Source organism: Bos grunniens, chromosome 3 (assembly GCF_055505025.1).
Source record: "Bos grunniens cultivar Pamir isolate PY7600 chromosome 3, Bosgru_T2T1.0, whole genome shotgun sequence".
In the NCBI taxonomy this organism is placed as follows: domain Eukaryota; kingdom Metazoa; phylum Chordata; class Mammalia; order Artiodactyla; family Bovidae; genus Bos; species Bos grunniens.
The window spans coordinates 7,656,744-7,684,630 of record NC_141167.1 but is presented as its reverse complement, the minus strand read 5'-3'; the positions used below and the strand labels follow the sequence as shown (position 1 = coordinate 7,684,630).

Below are 27,887 nucleotides of genomic sequence, written 5' to 3'. Positions count from 1 at the left end.
GCTGTGGGCTGAAGTCCTGTGTTGAGGTCCAAACTCCAAAAGTGGCCTCCAACTGGACCTTGTCCATTGGAAAAGCCAGAAGTAAATATTGATCCCAGGATCAATTAGAGTCTCTGTTGAAGCCGCCGTCTGCTCCAGTTGGAAAGACCAAGCCAGGTCACGCTGATAAACAGCTGCTTTCAGGACAACTGGTCAGCCCCAAAGGCACACAGACAATCTCCCGTCTCTGCACGGAAATTGTTCTTCCCATAACGGAGAAGATGGCGATGAAGATGTTGGTGATATTTGTCCTTGGAATGAACCACTGGACTTGTACAGGTAAGGAGCCTGGGGACCGGGGCTGCCTGCCCTTGATGATGTGGCTCTGTTTGGACCCAGATCCTGACTCACTGTGTCCCTGTGTGCCTGTGTACCCAGGTTTCCCAGTGTATGACTATGACCCGGCTTCCCTGAAGGAGGCTCTCAGCGCCTCTGTGGCAAAAGTGAATTCCCAGTCACTGAGCCCCTATCTGTTTCGGGCATTTAGAAGCTCAGTTAAAAGAGTAAGTGCCTGTTACATCTCTATACTGTTCTGCTTTTTTTCCTCTTGTCATTTTTTGGGGGTACACATTAAAATTTTTCCAGTTTAAAAAGATAACAGCTACTCATCTCTTCACATTATTTTTTTGAGAGAGAAAGGATTTAATTACAATGGTCATAAAGCTCTCAAAGCTACCTCAGATGCCTGATCCTTCTTTCAGTTTTCTTCCCTCTGGCCTCATTTCCTGTTTCCAGATGTTACCCTCTGCTTCTAGACTGAAAGTCCCCATGGTTCTTTCTGAGACGTTTATTAAAAACTGCTTGTTTATTAGAAATGAGGTCTTTTCAAGTTTAGCAGTTCTGCTGCTAATACTTATAGGAAATAAATTCTGGCTTTTGAGCCAAAGAAATCCACTTTCCTTTGTCAATTTGGTAATCATCTGTTTCCTGTTAGCTTGGGGAAATGGGGAAAAGACGAATTTTCATGGGCTTCCAATGACTAAGACCATGATTGGCAAAGAAAGAAACACAGAATTATCTTTCAAAGGAAATGAGAAACTAGACAGCGGTCGTCTGTCCCTTCGCTGGGCCCCGGGTGACTCCACCGCCTGCATGTTGTCTTCAGCGAGGGGGAGCAGAAATATCCTCCAGCAGAGTTAAGATTAAGATGAGAGGTGGGGAGCGTCTATAAGGTTCCAGGTCTTAAGAGTGAGAACTCGTTAGAGCCAGGCCACCCAGGAAGTTGAGAACCAAGGAGAAATGACCAGGGGTCCAAGCAATGCCTGCTTCCTCACAGAGGTCAGAGGGCCATTGCGTCCTCTCCACCTTCGTGCTCACGTCTCCCATCCCTGCAGGGTACCACCTTGTATGCGTGATAGCTCAGTCGTGTTCAACTCTTTGTGGCTCTTTGGGCTATAGCCCACCAGGTACCTCTGTCCATAGGATTTTTCAGGCAAGAATACTGGAGTGGTTTGCCATTTCCTCCTCCAGGGGATCTTCCCAATCTAGAGATCCAACCAGCTTCTCTTGTGCCTCCTGCCTTGCAGGCAGATTCTTTACCTCTGAGCTCTTGGGGAAGCCCTGGGTACTGCCTTGGCTCTCACCTCATTTGCCCCTCTCCTCCTGTGAAGGGCACACAGCTGCTGGCCCCACAGCTCCAGTTTCCAGATAAAATATCAATACATTCATCTTGACCCTGCTTCTTCAGGAAATGGCTCAGTTTCTCATTCCATATTCCTGGGAAATGTATCGAATTGTCCCAGTTGTCTTTTCTAATTGGGTCATAGGTCATGAAGATGATGCTTCAGCAAGGCACCCTGCCCAGAACTGGGCTGCTGTAGACAGTCAGTCACTTGGCCTGGCTGTCACAGGGCGGAGACCCTGGAAGATAAATGTGGTCAGCTGCCAAGCCAAAGGGAGAGTTCCTTCTGGAGGGGTACTGGATGGAATAAAGAACCTCTCCCTCCCACACTGGCTGTATTGGCTTCCATCTTTCACATTTAATGAAATCCATGTACGTGGCAGGGTGGGTATCTGTGTCCTTTTGCCAAGCTTGCAAATAGACAGTTTAGATTTACTTGTAATTTAGCTAGTGCTTGCTACAGAAGAAAGTTAGTAGTTAATTAAGTGAATAAGAGCCTGAGGACAGCTCCCGAGAGAACCAGTTACTGACACCGTGGAAATCTGGCCAGTGGAGATGAGCTTGCATGAGGTGTCATCATCCAGAGCACATTCCAGCACATGGGCCATCTTGTGCTGGATTTCACGGCTGCAGTCACCATCTGCAGTGATTTTGGAGCTCCCCCCCAAAAAAGTCTGCCACTGTTTCCCCATCTATTTGCCATCTGAGCCCAGACACACAGGCACCTGCAAATAAACATACCTGTGTGGGATCCTTGATGAGAACACAAGCAGGAGATGCCCCTCCACCCCCAGTAGGCTGCCTTCTCTCTGGAATTCTGCCTGATTTTGTTTCTTTCCAGCCTTTTCTCATTATTCAAATTCACTGGCCAAGTTCCATCACCATGTCTCTGCCATGAAAACTTCCCTTCTTCTCCCAGTGGAAGGAAAACTCTCCCCTTTTGATCTGTCCTGGTGATGCATCTTTCTTTTTAGAAGTGGTTCACATTTTGCTTTTAATTGTACGTGTTCAGTTCAGTTCAGTCGCTCAGTTGTGTCCGACTCTTTGTGACCCCATAAACCCCAGCACGCCAGCCCTCCCTGTCCATTACCAACTTCCAGAGTTTACTCAAACTCATGTCCATTGAGTTTGTGATGCTATCCAACCATCTCATCCTCTGTCGTCTCCTTCTCCTCCCACCTTCAATCTTTCCCAGCATCAGGACCTTTTCTAATGAGTCAGTTCTTCACATAGACAAAGTATTAGAGTTTCAGCTTCAGCATCAGTCCTTCCAATGAATATTCAGGACTGATTTCCTTTAGGATGGACTGGTTGGATCTCCTTGCAGTCCAAGGGACCCTCAAGTGTCTTGTCCAACACCACAGTTCAAAAGCATCAGTTCTTTGGGATTCAGTTTTCTTTATAGTCCAACTCTCATATGTATACATGACTACTGGAAAAACCATAGCCTTGACTAGATGGACCTTTGTTAGCAAAGTAATGTCTCTGCGTTTTTAATATGCTATCTAGGTTTGCCCTAGCTTTTCTTCCAAGGAGTAAGTGGCTTTTAATTTCACGGCTGCAGTCACCATCTGCAGTGATTTTGGAGCTCCCCCCCAAAAAAGTCTGCCACTGTTTCCCCATCTATTTGCCATGAAGTTGTGGGACTGGATGCCATGATCTAAGTTTTCTGAATATTGAGCTTTAAGCCAACTTTTTCACTCTCCTCTTTCACTTTCATCAAGAGGCTCTTTTAGTTCTTTGCTTTCTGCCATAAGGGTGGTGTCATCTGCATGCCTGGTTCCAAACAGGGAAAGGAGTATGTGTTAGTCATGCTTTCTACAAATGACCTAAACGTGGCCCCAAATATGCCAGCTTTCCCCCCGCCCCCATAACAGTAGACCTGAGAGATCCACTCAGAGTCAAGCAAAGAGCTCAGGAAAGAGATGAAGGAACAGATCTCTGGCACTGAGGGTACAAAACAACTCACAAAAGAAGGAATACAAATGCACCCGAAGCATTGGAGAAAGTACATCACCTCTCTAACAGCCAACAAAATCACAATTAAAATACCAAGGTGAAAAGGAAGGAGAAGAGAAAAAGGGAAATCTCAAACATCGCTAGAGAGAGGGTAAGTTGGTAAGATTATCTTTGGGAAGCAGTTTGGAAATAAGCGTTAAGAATGTTTATAAACACGTTAAACATTAAAAACAGCAAATATAATTTTTCATCTTATAGTTTCATTTCTAGGACTACGTCTAAAGGAAATAAGTGGGAAACAATTTGGAAACATGCATTAAGCATATTTATAAACATGTTAAACATTAAAAATAGCAAATATAACTTTTGATCTCATAGTTTCATTTCTAGGAATACGTCCAAAGGAAATAAGTGGTTTTGTCATGTTTGTGTATATGTGGTAGGTTTGGGATAGAGTTCAGTGGACTCAGGGAGAGGGGTCCGACCTCGATATTTATCCCTGAGTCTGCTTCATAAGTCCAGTGCTTCATGAGATTTCCCTGCTGGTCCAGTGGTTAAGACTCCATACCCCCAACACATGGGGCACTGGTTCAATCCCTGGTGGGGGGACTAATCCTGCTTGCCACGTGGTGTGGCTTAAAAACAAAATATCTCAAAAACCCAGCGATTCTTGATCTGGCTACATGTCAGCATCACCTGAGAGGCTGAACTATTCCTGATGCCTCTTGGTAGCTTATATGGGAAAAGAATCTAAATTCAAAAAAAGAAAGAAATATACTCGACATCCAAGAGGGAAGGTGGCTAATTAAGCCCCAGTCTCTGAGGGTGGAGCTCATCTTCTCACATGCTTCCTGGTCATTCGATGTGTAGTCAGGGTTAAGAACCACTGGGTTTGCCCAGCAGACCTGGATTAAATACTCTGGCAATTGACTTTGAATAACTTATCCCTTGGACTCCAAGTTTAGAAAAGAATGCGGAAACTTGGGGAAATGGGACTTCAGTCATGAAGATTTCCTTGCTCCTCGACATCAGGCTCATTCAGACTGTTCCCTCAGTGGACACAAGCAGAGAAAGACAAGGTGGACATGGACCCTGTACTGGGGACGAGGAAGACAGGATGGACCAGATGGGGCTTGTGTTGACTTGAAAAGATGCACAACATGAGAGCTGTGAGTTAAGTTTTATTTGGGGCAAAAAGAGGACGGCAGCCCTGGAGACAGTACCTCGAAAGCTTTGAGAAACTGCTCCAAAGAGATAGCCGGGAAGGACAGTATATATGTGATTTTGGTAAAGGGGGAATACATGCAGTCAAGCACATTTATTTTTTAGAAAGTTTCTGCTGGTCTCATGAAGCTTCTTCTAGTCAGGAGAAACAGGATTTTCTCATGAAAACCATGAAGAATTTTAGTGCTTTCCTAGAAACAGGGAGATACAAGAATTGGGCTCGTAAAATCAGCTCCTGAGAATATCTGACTCTCTGAAGACGTGTCCTGCCGGTTTTATCCTGAGTACAGAGTGCCTCCTTTCTGCTCTCCACCTTGAACTCCTACAAGAGGTGTTGAAGGCCAGCAGCTGCAGCAGCACTTGATTTAATCTTTGTAGAGGTAGATAATGGGCTCCCAGGTGGCGCTAGTGGCAAAGAACCTGCCTGCCAATGCAGGAGACTTAAGAGACTTGGGTTCAGTCCTTGGGTTGGGAAGATCCCCTGAAGGAGGGCACGGCAACTCACTCCAGTATTCTTGCCTGGAGAATCCCATGGACAGAGGAGCCTGGGGGGCTACAGTCCACAGGTAGATGGCAAGTGCCAAGTTGTAGTTGACACTTCCATGGAGCTCAGAGTCCATTGCAGAGAGAGAGGAAGAGAAAAGGGAGGGAGAGGGAAGAAGGCGATGAAGGAGAATGGGGTGAAAATACATAAAAAAGTGAAGGAAGTCTCAGAGAGTGGAGAGTCCTGTAGAGAAAATAAAACAGGAGGATGGATGGATGGATCTGGGCTGGGGCAGCTGTCAGATGGACAGACGTATCCACGGAGACACCAGATTTGAGCTAGGACTCAGGGAGGAGAACCTCCAGCTGTGGAACTACCCCCTGGAGGGGGTAGGGGTGGGGCTTTAAATAAAGTGAGAGAAGCCCTTCAAAGACCTCTGAAGTGGAATGCGAGGGAGGAGGCCCAGACAGCGACCATGGGAAGCAGGCGATGACCAATGATGGCACCGAGCCCCTTGGCGCCAGGAGGGTGGGGAGTGGATGGATTCTGGGACACTGGGGCAAAGCCACGGAAGCTTGGGGATCCTTTCTGTGTGTGTGCCCGTTCCTGTCCGCTTTTACCTTTCCTTCTCTTTGCATTTTTTGCTTTTTGTCTTCATACATTATTCTAGGCAGATATACCTGACATTTACTCTTTGTCCAATCTTAAGGCTTAGTTTGAAAAACCCAAGTGATCTCTGTGTTAGTCGGGCTTCTCCAGAGAAACAGAACTGAGAGAGAGAGACAGACAGACAGGGAGATTGATTTTAAAGAATAGGCCCACACTGTTGCAGAGGCTTGGTGCTGCCAAAGTCTGCAGGATGAGCGAGCAGGCTGGAGATCCAGGGAACTGACACCGCAGGTAAAGTCTGAAGGCCGTCCACTGGCAGAGTTCCTTCCTGCTGAGGAAAAGGTCAGTCTTTGCTCTATTTGGGCCTTCAAGCGATTGGACGAGGCCCACACACAGGAAGAAGGGTAATCCGCTTTTCTCAAAGCCCACCACTTTAATTTCATCCCAAAACACCTTCACAGAAACATCCAGACTAATATTTGACCACAGATCTGGACACTGTGGCCCAGCTAAGTGGACACATAACATTAAACATTATAATCTCAAAAAGGAATTGTTATGGGCCTTTTATGGCTTATATATTTTTATTTCTTTTTGAAGAGTAAAAAAATCAGAATATACTTAGTATAAAGAGTCACAAGACTCAACAAGAAGGAAAAAACTAAAAGTAACATCTACCATTCAGTCCTCTGAGACGCCCACTACAGACACGTGGTAGATGTCTTTTGGATCTTTTTCTCTTCATATGTGGTATAAAATACATTTTTAAAGAAAAACAGGACCACACTGTAACGCTGATTATAAAGCACTGCATTTTAATTTCAGCCATAATGCTGGGTTTGGGATTTTCTCCAATTGATTTCTTACTGTTGAGTATTTGGGTTGTCCTACCTTTTTCAAAAAACACAGAGAAGAAATTGGCTGAAAGTGAATTCAAATGAAAAAGCAGAGCTATTAGGCTTTTCTCCATATTCTGGAGTTATGCTTAGAGATGCAAAAAAGCCTGCAAAATAATCTCATAGTTCAACAAAATGATCAGTATTCAGACCCCCCACATTTGCATCTTTTGAACTATGCCTTTGTCCTGCCAGCTTTCATCAGATTGCTTTAAGGAAAACTGTGGAAGCATAATGCAGGAGGGGACGATGTGAGGAGCAGGGGGCAGGTAGGGGCAGAGGGAGCAGAGAAACTGAACAGTGCGCTCCAGCTGATAAATGAGGTTTTACTTGTTTAATGAGACTCATATTTAGTATCTGATATTTAAAAATTACCAATAAAGAAGGTGGGAAATAATGGCAAGACTGAGTTTTTAGTCCTACTTGTTTTCAGAGAACTCTGCTTGTATCAGCCTTCCTCATTCTGTATCAGAAAGAGACACGAGGACCCCCAGCACCATCTCAAGCTTGGAGCCTGTTACCTGTTTCCAAAGCAAAGCATCCCTTTGTTCTCCATCTGTAAGTGGTCTGTAGGGGCTACCCAGGTGGCGTTAGTGGTAAAGAATCTGCCTGCCAATGCAAGAGCTGCAGGTTCGGTTTCTGAGTCGGGAAGATCCCCTGGAGGAGGAAATGGCAACCTATTCCAGTATTCTTGCCTGGGAAATTCCATGGACAGAGGAGCCTGGCAGGCTACAGTCCATGGGGTTGCAAAAAGTTGGACATGACTGAGCACAGGTGCGTGCACTCACACACACACACACACACACACACACACACACTGTAACAGCGCTATATTTCGGGCCTGCACGGGGCTCAGTTAACACATGTATTTTCTCCAGCAGGCACATCACAGCCTTTCTGCACTTGGGAAACTAGGCTTGGGGGCCAATTTCAGTAGCAAGATCACCCAGGAAAAGCACAAAAATGAGAAAAACATGCCACAAAATGGACCATAAAAATGACTTGCATTCAGTCTGGGAGCCGGGACAAGGAGGAGAGCATCACCTTGTCTGCCCCTGGGCAGGAGCGTGTGCATCGGGCCACTCAAGTTCTTTGCTGCTCAGCGAATGTCCATGAGCGGCTGTGACAGCACCCAGGAGTGACTTGGGGTTGAGTATACATTTAAGGAAATTTGCAAGTATGGAATTGGTAAATAATGAGGAGCCACTATACAGAGAAGTCATTAGAATAAGCTTGGAGTCAGGACACCCACGTCCAGGTTTCGTTGTCTCAGTGAAGTCCTGTGAACCTTCGTAGAGCGCTTCCTGCCCTGGTCTTCAGAATGAGGGTGACAGTCGAAAGCTTTAGTGGGGGGAGATTCTGGCACCTTTTCTTCTTGTGCAGGGAGAAACATTCCTAGCACGTGACCTTCAGAAGCACATCTGTAGCAAGCTGCCCCTTGCTTGCTTGTTTTTCTGAAGGTCAACGCCCCTTGCCCCTTGTTTTTCTGAAGGTCAACGCCCTGGACGAGGACAGCTTGACCATGGACTTAGAGTTCAGGATTCAAGAGACGACGTGCAGGAGGGAATCTGAGGCAGACCCCGCCACCTGTGACTTCCAGAGGGGCTACCAAGTGGTGAGTGTGGGGCAAAGGCCACCAGCCTGGAAACAAACGCAAGAGAGCTCTGCCTTCCTGCATCACCCGGAGCCAATGCAAAGTCACACCGAGGTCTTGGCTGTGTCTGGTGTCCGGCCACCCTCGGAGGCACCATTAACTGTGTCCACGCTGTTCCCTGGGTGGGGGCGGTGTGACTCTGTGGTCAAGGACTTAAGCTCTGAAGTCTGCCATCCTGAGTAATCCTGGCAAGTCAGTTAACCCCTGTTGCCTCAGTTTTCTGCTCTTCAAAATGGGCATAATGATGGTGCCAGGCAAAGTGAATACAAAGTGGCCAATAACAAAGAAAAATCCCTGAGACATTTCAAATTCTATCTTAAATGAATTCAAAATGCCAGCTGTGTTCCTGGGGTGAGGTGCATGTTTTATAGTTGACTGTCATGCAAAAATCCATCTCCCCCACCAGCTTGTGGTCCACGGGGGTCAGGACTGTAGCCTGGTCAGTTCTGCTTCTCCAGTGACCAGCACATGGCCCCAGGCTTGGTTATCCCCAAGGGTAGGAGCCCGCCTGCACAGGCCAGCACCACCACCCCAGACTCACTCTCCGAGGTGTTCCATGGGTGTCAGGGTTTTGTCATTTTACTGGTGTGATGACGTCTGTTGCTGCATAGCAGTATCAATTCTGAAAAGAAGACCTTTTGTTTTGTTGTTCCGTGGAAATTTTCGCCATGATTGTTTCACAAACACCCCAAACCCGAGTGTCACTAGCATCTGAAGGAAATCTGAGACCAAGGGAGAGCAGAGCAGAGGCCTTTGGGGATCTTCCCAATTCTTGTTCTCATGGGGAACCATGCAAGGTAACCAGCTCAGTGCTCAGTGAGGGAATGTTTGCTTTCCAGGGGACTTGTAATGTAGCAAAGGCTCAAGAGATGCTTCAGCCACTGTTTGCTTTGGCTTAGGTTTTGAGAAATGAAAATGAAATGGGAAAAATGAAATGACCAAATTCCTCCTTTCTGTGTGCACCATTGTGCCAAGCCCTATGATGTTGCCTGATTTCTTGGGGAGGTCCTAGCTGTTTACCCAAGCTGCTGGGCATGGAGCTCACCATTTTTTCTTTTCCAGCCCGTGGCCGTTTGCAGAAGCACTGTGCGGATGTCTGCTGAACAGGTGCAGAACGTGTGGGTCCGCTGCCACTGGTCCTCCAGCTCCGGGTCCAGCAGCAGTGAAGAGGTATGCACGGGGGCTTGCACAGGTGTGCACCCCATCCTTCGAGGGGTGATAGAGCAGCTGGACCTTCAGGTGCCTGGGCAAGTGTCTGGATCTGCAAACTCACATTCATTGTCCCTTGCTTCTTCCAATCCCACCTCTCTAAGATTTTGAACATGAGCTTAAGAAAACAATGAGCAAAAGTTCTAGATTTAAGTGTGCAATTCACTGCCTCTCTAGTGTAGTGGAATGAAGGGGGCCATTTTGGATAGATCAGTGTTCATTTACCAGCACTGCAACTTAGGTTAGGATATTTAATCTCCATGAATCTGAGGCTTCTCCATCTGTTACGTACCAGTAATAAAGATCACCCAATAGTATGTTAAGGAAACCAAGTAAGTTCATGGATATAAAAGATCTGGTCCAGGGTCTAGCACATAACAGATGCTCAGTAAATGAAAGAACACATCTTTTCCCCCTCAATTGCATTGATAATCATCTGCAATAATACTGAGGAATCAATAACATGTAAAGTTCTGACTTGGAATTATATTACTTAGTGTCTGATTTTCTTACTGAAGTATATATCTCATGAGGGCAGGGAATGTTTGTTTTATCGTCTGCTACTGCTAAGTCGCTTCAGTCATGTCCGACTCTGTGCAACTCCATGGACTGCAGCCTACCAGGCTTCTCCATCCATGGGATTCTCCAGGCAAGAACACTGGAGTTGGTTGCCATTTCCTTCTCCAGTTTTATCATCTAGGACAGTGTTTGATACAGGGTAGAAGTTTAGTCAATAATTAAACACATACAATAAAGCTGGGGAAGAAATTATAGTGGTATGATACATATAGTATGAGGAATAAAAGCATAACTGAATAAAAACATAAACATGTTTGTTTATTCATAATGGGATAATCTGTCCTTCACTGCTATTTAAAAATGTTTCTACCATTACAAAGCCAAACCTGAACAGCAACGTCTTTCTCTGCTGATACTTTTATTCATTTTTTCCAAGGTTTAGATCTGTAGTGAAAATTACATGAGAAGAGTATAAAATTTCAACTTCAAGAATTATACATAAAAGTAATGTTGCTGTATTATGAACATACCCAGGCCCTACCTATTTGTTTGTTTGTTTGTTTATTTGTTGCCTCATAGTTTGGCATGTGGGATCTTAATTCCCAGACCAGAGAATGAACCCATGACCCCAGCACTGGGAACGTGGAGTCTTAGCCACTGGACTGCCAGGGAAGACCTGGGCCTTACATATTTTATATGGAAGTCCATTTTAGAGCTAGGAAGGAGTGACACTCACGACTGAGGAACTCCTGTTACAGTTCAGTTCAGTCGCTCAGTCGTGTTCGACTCTCTGCGACCCCATGGACTGCAGCACGCCAGGCTTCCCTGTCCATCACCAACTCCTGGAGCTTGCTCAAACTCATGTCCATCGAGTCAGTGATGCCATCCAACCATCTGATCCTCTGTCATTCCCTCGCCTTCCCGCTTTCAATCTTTCCCAGCATCAGGGTCTTTTCAAATGAGTCAGTTCTTTGCATCAGGTGGCCAAAGGATTGGCTGATCAGCTTCAGCATTAGCTCTTCCAATGAATATTCAGGACTGATTTCCTTTAGGATGGACTGGTTGGATCTCCTTGCAGTCCAAGGGACTCTCAAGAGTCTTCTCTGACACCACAGGGGTGGCTTTACCATTAGAAGGAGAATTGTGCAAAAATGTTCAGTCGAGCATAACCTTGTTGATCGATCTCGTTCTCATTGGCAATGTTTGGGGGTCAATCTCCGGGTGATTTCTGGGTGATTTCCTGTCTCCTTGCTGCTAGTTCAGGTACCCAGGGCCTCCTGTTTGACTCCAGTAAAGAATTCAGGAAGTGATGTCAGCTTCACAGCTGACACACTGGTGGATGGCTGGCCAAGCTAAGTAAGCCAGAAGTGACAAGGACTAAGCATCAAGTCACAAGCATTTTGTGTTGAGTTTGTGGTTTATGTGGGGGAAGCCAGGAAACAGCCAAGAGCAAGAAAGACACATCTCTGGCCCTTGTGGAGTCTGTAGACCAGTCTGGGATATCCGTTATGCAGGGGTTACCCTGACTACCAGACAGGCTTTTGGGAACACACAGTGGGAGGATGGGTACATGTGGGCAGAGCAGGTTTTCCAGGGAAACTAGAGGGTGGGTGACCTCAGGATGAAGGGCACAGGGTGTGGAGGGGCGGGAGGGAGATTTCAAGCATGAGGGAGAACACGACGGAGTTCCCGGAGTGTGAGAGAAGCCAAGCTGAAGGGTTGAAATGGACAGAGATCCGTTGTAACTGGGAGCAGAATGTGAGAAGAGAGGCAGAAGGTGGGGCTGGAGAGGACCCGAGCCCATTCAGGGTGGGCCTCATGCGTCTTGTCAGGATCCTTGGCTTGGGGCTACTTGAGAATTATAAGTAGGGGGATGCAGAATAGATGGAGAACAGACTGGCACTCGGTAAGAACGGAGCACTGGGAGGCTGGTAGGTAGGTGAGGCAGGATGCTAAGGAGAGCTGGGAGGTAGTGGTGAAAGTCCCGAGAAAGGATGCCAGTTCTTCTGCGGCCTTTAACAGTGGGCCCCAGTTTAATCCCTCCTCCATCTCTGATTTGCGAAGTTGATTCTTGCACAGCCCACAAACCTGTAGCAACTTTCTCATCGCAGACTGAAAACTACTCACTTTTCTTCCGATCCTAACTTTTGTATGAAGGCTCTGATAGAAAGTTAGTCGCTGAAACAAACACAATTTTAAAAACAAACTCCCAGCTTTCTTTCCCTCAAAGATTAGGAAACTGTAAAAAATTATGAGGAAGTAAAAAATTCCTTAAATTAAAGGATTCTGCAACTTGAAAGAAAGAGGAGAAAGCAGATGGAGGTTTAAAGTAATTCCTGGAAACTCTAAAATAGGTTTCTTATATGAAAGAGAAAGAAAAATTAGATGACAGCTGTTAACCATTTTCAGTGAAATAAATGGTGGTACTGCAAACACGAAAAGACAATTGACTGGGATGAATTTAGACAAAGAACAAATAAATCATTGTTGGAAGTAGGGAATAAAAGAAAACTGAAAAAAAAAATAAACCCTCAGAGTAATGAATATAAAGACCACTTGAAAAACATATGTAGATAGTAAGAGAATTTCCAGAGAAAGGAATATAATGTAAAGAAAGATGGAAGCCAAAAATAGAGAATAAGACTGAAATCCCAATTATTATGAAATATTGTTATGAAATGTCTCATTTATATAAGTAAATAACTTATTTTATATAACAAATAAGTTTTTATTATGAAATAAGACTTAGCTCAAATGGAAATTATCTGGCAAGAATACAGTAAAAGAAAGTGTCTCTAATATAAAAAACTTGGGTTTTCCACTATATAGTTATAATAAGTATAAAAGCTTTGTTAAAATGTTTGAAAAAATAAATTTCTAAAATTGCTAATATTCTCTCTTAACCAAATAAATATTTAAATTATGGGTAGTTTTAATTATTTTTATAGTTTTAGTATTTTATAAAATATTTTAATATTTAAATATTTTATATTGTTATATTTTAATATTTAAAATAAATATTTAAATTATGGGTAGTTTTAAATATTTCAATATTATTTTTATATTTAAATATATTTATGTATTTTTATAGTTTTTAAATTTGTAAGAGAAGTATGTAGACGGTAAACAATTTCTATATGGCACGTCAGTCAACCATCCGATTGCAATGCTAACATCTGTAACTTGGTGAATGACTCGACTTTGGGCAAATCTTTCTGATTTGGAGTGGGTGGGATGAAGTTTGACTAGAGTTCAGCCTTGAGACCCAACACAGTCCAAAAGGAGAAACTGAGAAAGAATGAGCAGGAATTCTGAACTCGGGGGAGGAGAGTTGCAAGCGTTTCATTTATTTACTCTCTTCCATTTCACATGATAGGACTTCAGCTGGAAGTGGTCTAAGCCAAAATGAGAGGGTTCTCTGGCCCACGTTCCCAGAACAAATGGGAGGAGCTGTGCTCGCGGATGACTCCATTTAGGGACCGTCGACAATACTAGCGCCAACTTCATCTTTTCCTTCTGCCCTCCTCTTACTGCTCGTGAGTGTTCTCCTTGCAGCAGGAGGCAAGGCCACAAGCCACTCCAGAGTCATATCCTCCGTACCGAGGAGGAAACTGAGGCTTTCTCTCCAACTTCTTGACATGCCTACCATTAGCCTGGCTTGGGTCATGTGTCTCATTGAAAAGAAATAGTGCTGTTACTGAAACATAATTCACAGACCATACAATTCACCCATTTAATGTGTACAATTCACCCAGTGGTTCTGAGTATAGGATTGCACAACTGTCGCTGCTGTCTAAATCCTGAATGTTTCATCATCTCCAAAAGAAATTCCAATACCCCTTCCTCCTACCCTATTCTTTCCAACACTCAGTAACCACTGCTGCTGCTGCTGCTAAGTCGCCTCAGTCGTGTCCAACTCTGTGCGACCCCACAGACGGCAGCCCACCAGGCTCCCCCGTCCCTGGGATTCTCCAGGCAAGAACACTGTAGCGGGTTGCCATTTCCTTCTCCAATGCATGAAAGTGAAAAGTGAAAGTGAAGTCGCTCAGGCGTGTCCGACTCCCAGGGACCCCATGGACTGCAGCCCACCAGGCTCCTCCATCCATGGGACTTTCCAGGCAAGAGTACTGGAGTGGGGTGCCATTGCCTTCTCCGCAGTAACCACTAATCTATTGATATTTTCTTTGTCTATGAAGTTACTTTTCTGGCCATTTAATATAAATAGAAGCATGCAATATGTGTTCTTTTGTGACTGGTTTATCTCAGCATGTTTGGAGGTTCATACATGTTGTAGCATGTATCAGTACTTCTTCTGTGGTGGAATAACAATCCATTGTATAGATAAACCACATTTGATTTATCCATTTATTAGTTGATCAAAATTGGGGCTGTTTCTACTTTTTGGCTGTTTTAAATAATGATTCTGTGAACATTCATGTACAAGCTTTTGTGCAGGCATGTATTTTTGTCTATCTTGGATATTCACCTACAAGTGAAATTTTTGGAGCATAAACTAAATTTTTGTGTTAATTTTAGAGAAACTGCCAAGCAGTTTTCCATAATAGCCATACCATGTTATATTTCCACCAGAAATACATGAGAGTTCTAGTTTCTATACATCCGCATCAACACTCGTTATTGTCTTTTTTTTGAGTCATTCTAGTGGATGTGAAGTGGTATCTCATTAAGATTTTGATTTGCATTATCCTAATGAGTAATACTCTGGAGAAGGAAATAGCCACCTACTCCAGTACTCTTGTCTGGAAAATTCCATGGATGGAGGAGCCTGGTGGGCAACAGTCCATGGAGTTCCAAATAGTCGAACACGACTGAGTGACTTCACTTCACTAATAAGTAATGATCAGCTATTTGTATATCTTTTTTGGAGAAATGTCTACTTGAATCCTTTTTCAATTTTAAATTGGGTTATTTGTCTTCTTGTTGTTGAGTAGGAAGAGTTCTTTGTATATTTTGTATATAAGTTCAAAAAACAGTGCCAATGTTTTCTCCCATCTGTAAGGTTTTTTCCTTTCTTGATGGTGCCCTTTGAAGAACAAAAGTTTTAAAGTTTAATGAAGTCAAATTGATCTACTTTTTTCTCTTGTTGTTTGTATGAGTCTTTCATTGAGATTCATGGCCCACTTTGATTAGGAAGGGATCCAGCTTCATCCTTTTGCATGTGGATGTCCAGTTGTCTCAGCACCATTGATTGAAAAGTTATTCTTTCTCCCACTGAACTGTGCCACCTCCTAGACCAGTCACTCTGAAAAAGGTCAGCAGGCTTACTGGCTGTTAAGAATGGAGAGGGTGACAGGTAGGCGGCCCAGACAATTGGAAGAAAAGTTGTGAGCCAAACTGCTACCTTACTTTGTGACTCTGGGCTTTCATGGGCTTCCCTTGTGGCTCAGCTGGGATAGAATCCACCTGCAGTGCCGGAGACCTGGGTTCGATCCCTGGGTCAGGAAGATCCCCTGAAGAAGAGAAAGGCTACCCATTCCAGTATTCTGGCCTGGAGAATTCCATGGACTAAGTCCATGGGATTGCAAAGAGTCAGACATGACTGAGCAACTTTCACTTCACCGGGCTTTCAGTGGCTTCATGAAGACTTCTCGTGCACACCGTTTCCTATTGAACACATATGGGGACTTCATAGAAAGGAAACTCCCAAATTTGACCTGAACACAGTCTATCTGCAAGTCCATGTAACAGAGTTCCTTCTTTCTGGTCCGCATCTAGGAGTCATTTTGAGTCTAGTGGAAATCTTTTTAGATGATTTAAACTTCATATAAGTTGCTCTTCCCTGTATCCTTTTTTAGACACACGTGGCTTCCCTGGTGGCTCAAGGGTAAAGAACCTGCCTGCCAATGCAGGAGGTTTGGGGTGGAGTTCAGTGGAGTTAGGGAGAGGGGGACAGGCCTCTATTTGTATCCTTGAGTTTGCTTCATAAGCCCAGGGGTTCATCAGACCTCCCTGGTGGCCCAGTATAGTTAAGACTCAGCACTCCCAAAGCAGGAGACTTGGGTTCAACCCCTGGATGGGAAGCTCCCCCTGGATAAGGAAATGGCAACCCAGTCCAGTGTTCTTGCCTGGGAAATCCCAAGGACAGAGGAGCTTGGAGGCCTACCGTTCACGGGGTCACAAAGGGTCAGATATGACTCAGTGACTAAACACCAATACGTTCAAAACCATACATTAATTAAAGTTATTTAATATAGCTTATCACCTTATTTCATTAAAAAGTTATATGAGTCTTCCAGTTAATAGCTGCATATTTCGCAGTGTCTTTCCTTTTTCTCTTTCATGTGCTGATATATACCAATGCCTGAATTAGATGTTTTTTGGGGATATCTTGGGATCCTCTACATCAAGAAACAGTTACCTGCTTGGTAAGTTGAGACCTTTTTAATATTAAGATCTTTTTAATATTTTTTTCATGAATTAACTTCATATTGAAGCTCTGTATCAGGGAATCATTTAAAACTGGAAATAGCTCTATATAAGCTTTGTACGATGACAGAAATTATGGAAAATAAACATTTGCTTTTGCCCCTATCTTAACAGTAGGCAACACAGCTCTTCATTTAAGCAACTCTTCATTTATGCAGAGACTTTGCAGACATATTTCCATTTCACGGCTCTAACATCTCTGCCAGTTAGGCAGGACAGTTGCTGGTTTTCACCCTAAGAAGGTCCCCGAACTTGAACATGCTTGTTCCTTCCTGGGTGCAAGACCAATTTTAGGACTCAGGTATGCAATGAAACATGGGCTTCCCAGATGGCTTAGTGGTAAAGAACCCGCCTGCCAATATGGGATGCAAGAAATGCAGATTTGATCCTTGTGTGGGGACGATCCCTTGGAAGAGGAAATGGCAACCCACTCCAGTGTTCTTGCCTGGAAAATCCCATGGGCAGAGGTGCCCTGTGGGCTACACTACGTGGAGTCACAAACAGTTGGACGCGACTGAGCATGAACGCACATGCAGCAGTGCACACGTGGAAAGCTCTGGACTAGGCCTCATCTGACTGGCAGGGGCTGTAACCCTCCAGCCATGTCACCGGAGCTGGCCATCCCTTTAAGAATCTTGCTTGGGAGAGGGAGGGCTCTCCGCTTCCGCTTCATAAGCAGCCTCTCGTTTGAAGGCGGGTCAGGTTAGTGTTCTCTGGCTTAGGGAGCATTTTTGATATGTGCTTAGTTGCGTCCAACTCTTTGTGGCCCCCTGGGCTGTAACCTGCCAGGTAACTCGGTCCATGGAATTTTCCAGGCAAGAATACTGGAGTGGGCTGCCGTTTCTCCCTCCAGGGGAGCTTCCTGACTCAGGGATCTACCCAGAGCCTCCTAAATCTCCTGCATCTCTTGCATTGCAGGCAGATGCTTTACTGCTGAGCCATAAAGGGAAGCAGAAACCATTTTCACCTATTGATAAAATAGGTAAATGGGAGGATTTTCCCTATTGGAGCTGAAGGCAGAGAAACTCTTTGGTGATCTTCCACCGCTTCCTTGTGGGAAAGGTGTATTTGTGGCTTCAGTAATAAAATCATAGAACCTTCCAGAAGTGGGCAATCATAATTGCCTTATGACTATTACTGTATTACAGGCCTCACTCCTGACAGATCCAGAGGTGAACCGCTTTATGAACCATCACGTGGTAAGTGGTCCCGTTTTCTTTTGCCAGATACCAACACATCCTCTTCTGATCAAGCCAGAATGCACTGAAGCCATGTCATAGGAGATAAACCCCTGAAATACAAAATATTTTAAAGGAAAATGAGAGGAACAGTCCTGCATAAACTTGTTTTGCACATCACTGAAAAGCTGACTTTGAGGCATTAAAACTCACTTGAAATTTATCAGGATTCAAAGCATCCAATCTGGCTGAGAAAATTAGCACTGACCTCCCTCCTGTCCCAGTCTGCAACGTTTTCTAAAAATCCCAAGCTCTTATGAGCTCCTCGTTACCCTCCCCCTTCAGCTGTACTTTTCAGCAGCAGACAGAGCTATCAGTTATTTAGTTTCTCCCTTTTAAAATAAGTGTTCTCATTTAATCATCATGATGGCGCTATAAACCGGGAGTATTATCTGTTTACACAGAAGAGGTGAGTAACAACTCATGATGTTTGTTGTGACACAAAATGCTCACCCTCTACTAATTGTTTGACAGTTTCCTCCTTCAGCTTCACAACCATCTCGACAGGGAGCACTACGTTCCTTCCCATTTCGCAGATGAGCGAACTGAGGCTTAGAGAGCTTCTGTAACTTGTTCAAGGCTTCACGGCCAATGTAGAACTTTGATTCCGGTGGGGAGTGGCAGACACAGGACCTAGAGAGAGATATCCGTCAGGCTCTGAAGCTTCTGTTTTTCCCAGGCCACGTGCCAGAAAAATTGTGAAATGTACTCTCTGATCACAGTTCTCTATTACAATAACACAGGTATTAATGTTTCATTGCACTCAATGTCTGACCACCCTTCAGCTTACTCCCAATTTGTCTGAAGTTCTAAAGCTTACAGCATGAGGCTTGCTTACAAGAAGTGCCTAAGTTTAGCCTCCTTCAGTGTGCCGTTTCGAAAGAAATACAGTTATTCTAACAACGTGACCTCTACTGAGAACAGTTTTGAACACTTGTTTTTGGAATTATCCGCAGATTCTAGGGCCCGTTCTTTTGAGTGTCGATAGTAGTGGAAAGCACGTGCTCTTGGATTTACTTTTGGAAATAAATTCAGTTAATTAGATTAATAACCAACTTGGGTGCATGAGTCGTCTGTGGTTGTTCAGTCGCTAAGTCGTGTCCAACTCTTTGTGACACCGTGGACTGCAACACGCCAGGCTCCTCTGTCCTCCACTAACTCCTGGAGTTTTGCTCAAATTCATGTCCATCTGTTGCGGTGTGTCAAATGACCATACAGCCTAGCAGCTTAAAACAGCACACATTTATTGTCTCATAGTTTCTGGGTCAGGAACCCAGCAGTAGCTTAGCTGGGTGTTTCTGGCTCAGAGTGTCTAGAAGGTGGCAGGGAAAATATTGACCATGGCTGAGACCTCATCTGAAGGCTTGACTGGGCCTGAGGGACCCACTGCCAAGGTTACTCAGGTGGTGGTTGGCAGGGCTCAGTTCTTTGGGGCTATTGGACTGGGAGCTTTGGTTTCTTAGCATATGGGCCTTTCCACGGCTGTCTGAGTGTTCTTAAAGCATGAAAACCAACTTCTGCCAGAGAGCATGATGAGAAAGAGAGGGAGAGAGAGCAATAAACAAGCAACAGAGCGTCCAAGACACACAGTCTTTTATTTCCTGATTTTGCACGTGATATAGCATCACTTCTGCATAGTTCATTAGCCACACACACTGACCCTGGTCCGATGTGGGATAATACTCAAGACTGTGAATACCACCACGTGTCCATCTTGGGGGCTGGCTACCACACTGGGAAAATGTCATTTGGGACAAATATATTTAAGTAAGTAAGTAAGTGAAGTCGCTCAGTCATGTCCGACTCTTTGCGACCCCATGGACTGTAGCCTACCAGGCTCCTCTGTCCATCAGATTTTCCAGGCAATAGTACTGGAGTGGATTGCCATATATATGGATATAAATTAATGTGACAGATCCTTTTTATATTCCTTGGAAGATAATCCCAGAGCTGAATTCTAAAAACATTCTGGGCTTTGGGACCATCATTGACTCAGATGTGCAGCCATCTCGGAGATTGCTTTGAACATGACAATTCAATTTAATTCAACAAACGTGTGTGACGGGCCCTGGGCAGATCCCACGGAGAACGGAGGGATCACTGTGACAGTCCCTGCCCTCGAGGGCGTACAGAGACGCGTTCAGCTTTAACGCCAGGCGGATGAGAGTGAGGGAGGCTTGACAAGGAAGATGAGGTCATCGTGTTCCTGGGGAGCCTCTTGGCAGTAGGGGCTCAGGTGGTGCCGGTCACAGTCCTTCTCATTAACGCATAGTCACACAGTCTGCGTTGTCTGAGGTCTAGATGTGAATGACAGAGCCTGTATATCCCCTTTCTGTCTTCAGAGAGGAGAAGAAACTTTCCTCTTGGAAATAGAAGGTACTCGAACCCGTGGCCCAGAGCAAGAGTAAACCCTGGCTTTGAGTGACAGCCTTGAGGTAAGGGAACATGGCTAAAATCACGTGTAATTAGAAATAGAAGCTACTGGAAGGAATGCCTTATAGCTGCAGCCACTGCACCTCCAAATGTCTGCAGTCCACTCATCAGCTCCCATCTCACCTCCCACCTTCTCTTCTCTCCTCCTGGATCCTGATCCTCAACTGTCTCTTCACTCTTTTTCCTGTGGCTTTTGCATGTGCTGCTGTCAATGTGTTCATATTTCTCCACTTTAAGAGCAAAAATTAAACAGCAATCAAACAGAACAGCCCCTTTCTTTGACCCGGCCTCTTCACCCTAACAGCTGCTTCCTTCTCTCCCTCGTTCCTTGTCAGATAAGTTTTCTGATGATGTGTGTTATTTGTACTTAGTCACTCAGTCGTATCAGGCTCTTTGCAACCCCCACCATGGACTGTAGCCCACCAGGCTCCTGTGTCCATGGGATTTCCCAGGCAGGAATACTGGAGTGGGTTGCCATTTCCTTCTCCACGGGATTTTCCTGAGCCAGGGATGGAACCTGTGAGATGTCTCCTCTGTCTCCTGCATTGCAAGCGGATTCTTTACCCACTGAGCCACTGGGAAAGCCCTAAGCTTCTTGACAAAATTGTGGCCCAAGGCTGCTGCTGTTACCTGCCCACCTCCATTCACTTTTGGGCTTTTTGCCAACTGAATATTAGCCCTTCAAATCTCCGATGTCTAATCTGCCTTCCTTTTCTTGATCAGTCGTTTAAACCCTGACGCCCGTTCTTGCGATCTCCTTCACCCCGCTCTCCCCTTCTCTGTTACCTCTTCCATGTGCCTGCTTTCCAAACACACGCTGCTCACCTCGCTGTATCCTGACAACCAGGCTCTTACATCAGCTGCCCACCGCATGCAGTTGTGGTAAGCATCCTTGAGCCCTTGACACTCAAATGGCCTCCTCTTCAGTCTTAGTAGAGACATCACCACCCACTGCATTTTCTCCTGTTCAAAATTTTATAGTGTCATTTGCTCTTTAAAATTTTTGTTGAAGTATAGTCAGTTTACAGTGTGTGTTATTATAGTTTCAGATGTATAGCAAAGTAATTCAATTATATACATGTGTATCTATTTTTTCAAAGATTCTTTCCCATCATAGGTTATACAATCTTGGCTCTTCTTTACCCTTCATCTCCTCCCAATATCCACAGGGGTCTGATCCTATGGATTTTGCCCACACGTTTTCTCTGGCTTTAGCCCATCATTGCATCACCATCACCATTCACATCATGCCATCTTGCCTCAGCTCCTGATTCCACACTGTCCACCCTGCACGTGGCCCTCGGGAAGTGCAGAGACTCTGACCCTTCTCCATGCAAATGCCACGCACTCAATTCACTTATAGGACAAAGTAGAGACAGACGGTGAGCCGAGAGGAAGGACAGCCCACTTGCCCTTGTGCTGGAGGCTGAGCCCTGGTTCTGCAAACCCACACTGGGCACCACTGGGCCTCATGCGTGTGCATAATAAACTCCCAGTTACCAGGGCCTGGAGCAAAGGCAGTTTTGTCTTTTTAAAGCCTCCCAAGTACTAAAGGAATGTGATGAAGGTACATTTAAAAGGGATTTTTGGATAAAATTATACTTATAGGCTCAGAGAACATTCATTCTCACACACAGACACTCATAAGTTAATCATGAAGCCTGGGCTGTCACAGATTTTAAGTTTACATAACACTGTATGCTTTCAGGATAAAGTCCAAATTCCCTAGTGCGGCCCACAAAGGTCCATCCCTTGCCTGCTTCTCCAGCCTCATCGCTGCCAAGGCTACCAGCCCTGAAGCTCTGGTGACCTGAAGTGCCTGCAGTTTCTTCTGCTGAGACCTCTCTCTGGAACATGAAAAAGTGAAGTGAAAGTGTTAGGCGGTCAGTCATGTCCTATTCTTCTGTGACCCCATGGACTGTAGCCCATCAGGCTCCTCTGTCCATGAGATTCTCCAGGCAAGAATACTAGAGTGGGTTGCCATTCCCTTCTCTAGGGGACCTTCCCAACCCAAGGATCAAACCTGGGTCTCATGCATTGCACGCAGATTCTTTACCATCTGAGCTGCCAGGGAAGACCTACCTGGAACATCCACCTGGCTAATTCCTTCTCCTCACTTACATTTCAGCTCAGCTCAGCTCAGCGTTACTTCCCCTTAAGGGTCTCCCCAGGTCAGAGTAATGTCCCTTTATGGGCTCCACTATTGCTGGGAGAATTACCAATAACATCAGATACGCAGATGACACCACCCTTATGGGAGAAAGTGAAGAGGAACTAAAGAGCCTCTTGATGAAAGTGAAAGAGGAGAGTGCAAAAGCTGGCTGAAAACTCAGTATTCAAAAAAGAAAGATCATGGCATCAGGCCCCATGACATCATGAGAAATAGATGGGGAAACAATGGAAACAGTGAGAGACTTAATTTTCTTGGGTTCCAAAATCACTGCAGATGGTGACTGCAGCCATGAAATTAAAAGATGCTTGCTACTTGGAAGAAAAGCCATAGCTTGCTCATAAGCAAACTAGACAGCATATTAAAGAGCAGAGACATCACTTTGCCAACAAAGGTCCATCTAATCAAAGCTATGGTATTTCCAGTAGTCATGTATGGATGTGAGAGTTGGACTATAAAGAAAGCTGAGTGCCAAAGAATTGATGCTTTTGAACTGTGGTGTTGGAAAAGACTCTTTAGAGTCCCTTGGACTGCAAGGAGATCCAACCAGTCCATCCTAAAGGAAATCAATCCTAAATGTTCATTGGAAGGACTGATGCTAAAGCTGAAGCTCCAATACTTTGGCCATCTAATGTGAAGAACTGACTCATTTGAAAAGACCCTGATGCTGGGAAAGATTGAAGGTGGAAGGAGAAGGGGACAACAGAGGATGAGATGGTTGGATGGCATCACTGACTCAATGGACGTGAGTTTGAGTTATCTCTGGGAGTTGGTGATGGACAGGGAAGCCTGGCTTGCTGCAGTCCATGGGTTCGCAAGGAGTCGGGCATGACTGAGCAACTGAACTGAACTGAAGTCCCCATGACAGGGTGCTGCAATTACCCATTTCTTCTCTGCTTCATCTGACTCCTCTAGGTCCCCCAGGGAAGGGCTGAAATAACTTCTGTTGCCAGCATGTCCCACGGCCCCACACAGAGCCAGGCACCCAGCAAGCAGCAGAAAGTACTTTTTTTTTTTTTTTTGAGTGGATGACAGAATCTTTCATTTTGGATATTGAGCTTCTGTTATCAAAAAAGTCAGCTGAGCTTAGTGTGATTAATTTTTAACCACCGGAATTTGAAAGAGGTCAACTGACATTATAACTAAAATTGAAAAGAAATTTACCAGCGAAGCTGTATAGGATGAAAGGTGCAAATGGTAGATTTTTTTTGAATCTATGTACACCCTAAAAATAACAACTAACTTCAGGCTGAGATCAGGAGAGTACTCATTACAAAGAAACAGACTCATCAGATTCCTTTTTTATAAACTTAAATCATGTCGTTTGCTTTACAGAACATTCTCAAGGGGAGAAAATACAATTCTCAATGGGTTGACTATATGTTATTTATTAATGATTATACTGGATGTATATATTTAATAATTATATTATATATTGTATTATACATATTATACAATATATATAATGATTATATTATATATATAATGACTAATAATGATTATACTGGATGTATATATGTGTGTGTGTGCACATGCTCAGTTATGTCCAATTCTTTGAATGACCTCATGGACTGCAGTCCACTAGGCTCTTCTGTCCATGGGATTCTCCGGGCAAGAATACTGGAGAGGATTGACATTTTCTACTCCTGGGGATCTTCCTGACCCAAGGATCAAACCCAGGTCTCTTACATCTCCTGCACTAACAGGCAGATTGTTCACCACTGTGCCACCTGGGAGCCGTATATGTAATGATTTGATTTCTGTAAAGAAATTGATCACTTAAGAAATGTTTCTTTAAAGGCAATACACACCAAAGGACAAATACTGCTGTCCTGGCCTGGACATTGACCTTGCCTATCGTCCCAGTTATGACCCTGCACTCCCATGACCCTCCGCAGGGCAGGATCCCTACAGTCCTAAGATAAGGCCTTCGTAGGGGGCCCAGAGAGGAGGCCAGTCCACCGTGTCTGGAGTCTGGTTCCAAGCTTTCTCTGCTGCTTTAGGAGGGGTGAGGATGATGTACTCCTTCAACCCCTCAGGCTCAGTTTTTCAAAGATTTATGATTATTATTATTTTTACTTTTGTCCCTGCTAGATCATGAGCTCCTTGAGGATGTGTTACCTTGTTATCCTTATTATTTTAGTTTAGTAACAAGATAATATGATTAATAATATGCCTGTACTGTTATTAATAACAGTATCCTATGTCTAATTTCTAATGTTAAAAATAATTTCTGTAATACAATGAGTTCCCTCAGGTTGAAAGAAAGGAATGAACCAATGCAGGATCAAATACAGTACTCTTTTCAAATTGTGAATGATATGCTTCCGGTGGGGAAAGGGCTCCAGAGGCAGAGCCTTTGGTTCATCTAGAATCAGAATCCTCGGAGCCTGGCTTAGTTTCTGGAACAAATGAGGAGCTGAGGAAATATTTTTGTAATTTAATAACCACTGTTTTGGGATTCTTTCAGACTGCTAGAAGATTTATTTAATATGTAGGAGTGGGTAGTGAAAGAGAGTGTTTCAACAAAGAGGTCTGAGATTCTTTTTCTTATCTGCTACTTTGAAATAGGAATTGGGGAAAGCAGGTCCCAGCTCTCATGTTGAAAGGAATCTGTTTGAGAGGCTCACACTGTCTTGATCTCCACAGCTGACCTAGTTCTGACTTCTGCACAAGGCAGTGGTCCAAAGTCTACAAACCATACTGCCTGTGCTCAAACCACGGTCACGTGAGCGATGAGCATGTCTTAAGGTTGCAGTGTGGATTAGCATGAATTCCTACCCTATGGCTTCCTTGGTAGCTCAGAGGTAAAAGAATCCTCCTGCAATGCAGGAGTCCTGGGTTCCATCCCGGGGTCAGGAATATCCCCTGGAGGAGGAAATGGCAGCCCACTCCAGTATTCTTGCCTGGGAAATCCTATGGACAGAGGAGCCTGGTGGGCTACAATTTGTGAGAGTGTAGAGATGGACATGACTAAGCGACTAACCCACCACCACCACCACCTATCCTATATGGCCAAGAGCAGCAGAGGAGGCAGTTATTGGTGGGATCTTTTGTCAATAACTGGTAAGAAGGAATCAGCCTCCTGAGTTTTGTCCAACAAATATTCACCAAATGCCCGCTTCGTGCCTGGCCCTACACCAGCGATCAGAACTCTCAAGGTGCCTGGGTCTGTGTTTTGTTTGTAGCTTTCCACCTACACTGCCTTGTTTAAATCCTGCAACTGTCCACGTGAAGCCTCATCATTATTACCTCCATTTTGCAGATGACAAAACTGAGGCCTTGGAGGCCCCTCCTCTCAGAGCAGGTGCTGAATTGAGATTTAGTTCCCAATGTCTGTCTGTCTGTCTGTCTCCAAAGTGCCTCCTTTTCTTCCTGCGATACTCGAACTCATGTCAATATCTATACACTTAGAAAATAGCATGAAGGAGCAAAACCTCAAGGATCATTTGTTTAGGAAATATTTGTGATGCGCTGGGTGAAGCACATATGGAGGGCAACCCAAAAACCTGAGCCATCACGGTGAGCCTGCTGAGTGATTTCAATGTTCAGGAGTCAGGCTTATTAGTCATAACCAACCTCTTGTCATGATCTTCCAAGATAGCCTGCCCATCGGGAGAAGCAGACTCCCATATAAGATAGAAGAGCCGAGTCAGTGTCTGGAGGCGGAAAACTAGATTTCCTCACCCTCTGCTGTGACACTCGTCCCCTGCACATGCTTGCTGACTGCCCCACTGAGCGCAGTGTGTTCCCACTACTTGCAGTAGCGATGTGCTACAAAGATGCCGCAGAGTTGCATCAGTGAACACCGAACCATCTCTCCTGCGGGAAATACAGGGTTAAGTTCCTATGAGCCTTGGGTCACATTTTGTCTGGTAATCTGTACGCATCCTTCATGTGTGTTTCTGTTGAAAGGCGTCTTATTTAATACATATGGTTGGTTTATTAATATGGGACTCACAGCCACGGCACTGTTACTCTTGCCTGAAGGACGCTTATCTCATGGGTGTACATCTCCCACCAGGCACAGCACGGTCTTCTCATGCTCAGGGCCCTAGACCGCACTTGAGGACTATATGTGGGGGCCATTTTAAATGGCAAAATCGCCAACAAAAATCAAAGGAAAACAGGAGACATGGCACCAAATCAACCCAAGAGGACACTCGTTTATAGCATGAGAGCCAAACCCGGGCAAATGGCCTCGTACGAGCTCACTTGGGAATGGGTGCAGTTTTTCTTACTCTGAATATTCTAGAATGACTAAAAAAGTGGCCCAGAAGGTAAAGACTCTACCTGCAATTCAGGAGACCTGGTTTCAATCCCTGGGTAAGAAAGATCCCCTGGAGAAGGGAGTGGTTACGCACTCCAGAATCCTTGCCTGGAGAATCCCATGGACAGAGGAGCCTGGTGGGCTACAGTCCATGGGCTCGCAAAGAGTCAGACACGACTGAGAAACTAACACTTTCAGTTTCATTTACAAGTAAATACCAGCCAGGAGACAGATCTCTGTGAGTACAGTGGGCTCCCCACCCCAGCTTATCCCTAGTTTCTCTGTAATCTCTCTTGTTCCTTCCCACCTGGTGTCTGCACCTGCTGTCCCCAGCACCTCTCTCAGGCATTGGCTCTGTGTCCACCCTTTGGCTCCATCTGGCCGTCGTCCATCCATTTCCGGCTGAGCCTCGCAGCTGAATTTCATGCTGACGAGCACTCCCTTCTTCCCTGAAATCCTCTGGCTCCTGAGACGTGGCCTCCTTGGCCCTCCTCTTGGCCACAACCCTCAGTGGATACTCAGTGCATACATGTTTATCGAATGGATGAATGGCAGATGAATGAATGAATAGTCCCGTCTCAGATGAGCCAGGTCCTCACATGGCCACGGCTTCAGCCAGTCTCCTCCTTACCTGACTTGACTGGTTCCCTCCCTTTCTCATCACCAGCACCTCCTTAGTTCAGACTGAGTCCAGGATCTGGTTGCAGCCTTTCCTCGGGGAGCCTTCCCTCTCTGAGACTTGACTTTCCTTTATGGGACTGCATTTCTGTTGCATAGACTCCATGATCTTGTCTTCTCCCAGCAGGTGTCTTTCATGCTGCACCCCTCCTCTTTTTTTGTTGTTCAGGGAACTGGCTTCTTTGCATAGTTTCTCTAGTCTCTGGTCCATCTTGGATCCCTTTTCAAACAGCACCCAGGAATGCTGCGTCCTGTGCCTCCATAGTAAGAGTGTGAAATGTGTGCCACACGGTCTAACCCTCCTCTTTTTGTCTCTTTTAACAGCAAAATGCACTGGAAGGAATAGAAGTTCCAATGAAGAAAGATACCTTATGAATTGTGTAATTTTCTTTTGATCAATTGCAGTCCCTAATAAATGGCTTACTTTTCCTCTTTCA

The 27,887-nt window shown here is 44.9% G+C and overlaps 1 protein-coding gene across 1 annotated transcript; it reads left to right on the top strand.

The window, feature by feature from the left end:
• On the top strand, nt 1-27,887 carry SPP2 (secreted phosphoprotein 2). Its single transcript, XM_086394203.1, has 8 exons — nt 1-318; nt 418-542; nt 8,325-8,447; nt 9,549-9,656; nt 16,546-16,600; nt 17,810-17,860; nt 20,242-20,334; nt 27,775-27,887. The coding sequence occupies exons 1-7, from the start codon at nt 261-263 to the stop codon at nt 20,322-20,324; spliced, it is 603 nt and encodes a 200-aa protein (XP_086250329.1). The 5' UTR covers nt 1-260; the 3' UTR covers nt 20,325-20,334; nt 27,775-27,887.

Coding starts and splice junctions, on each gene's coding strand:
- SPP2 (XM_086394203.1), top strand. CDS start 261: ATGGCGATGAAGATGTTGGTGATATTTGTCCTTGGAATGAACCACTGG. Junction 319..417: donor GAACCACTGGACTTGTACAG/GTAAGGAGCCTG, acceptor CTGTGTACCCAG/GTTTCCCAGTGTATGACTAT. Junction 543..8,324: donor TTAGAAGCTCAGTTAAAAGA/GTAAGTGCCTGT, acceptor GTTTTTCTGAAG/GTCAACGCCCTGGACGAGGA.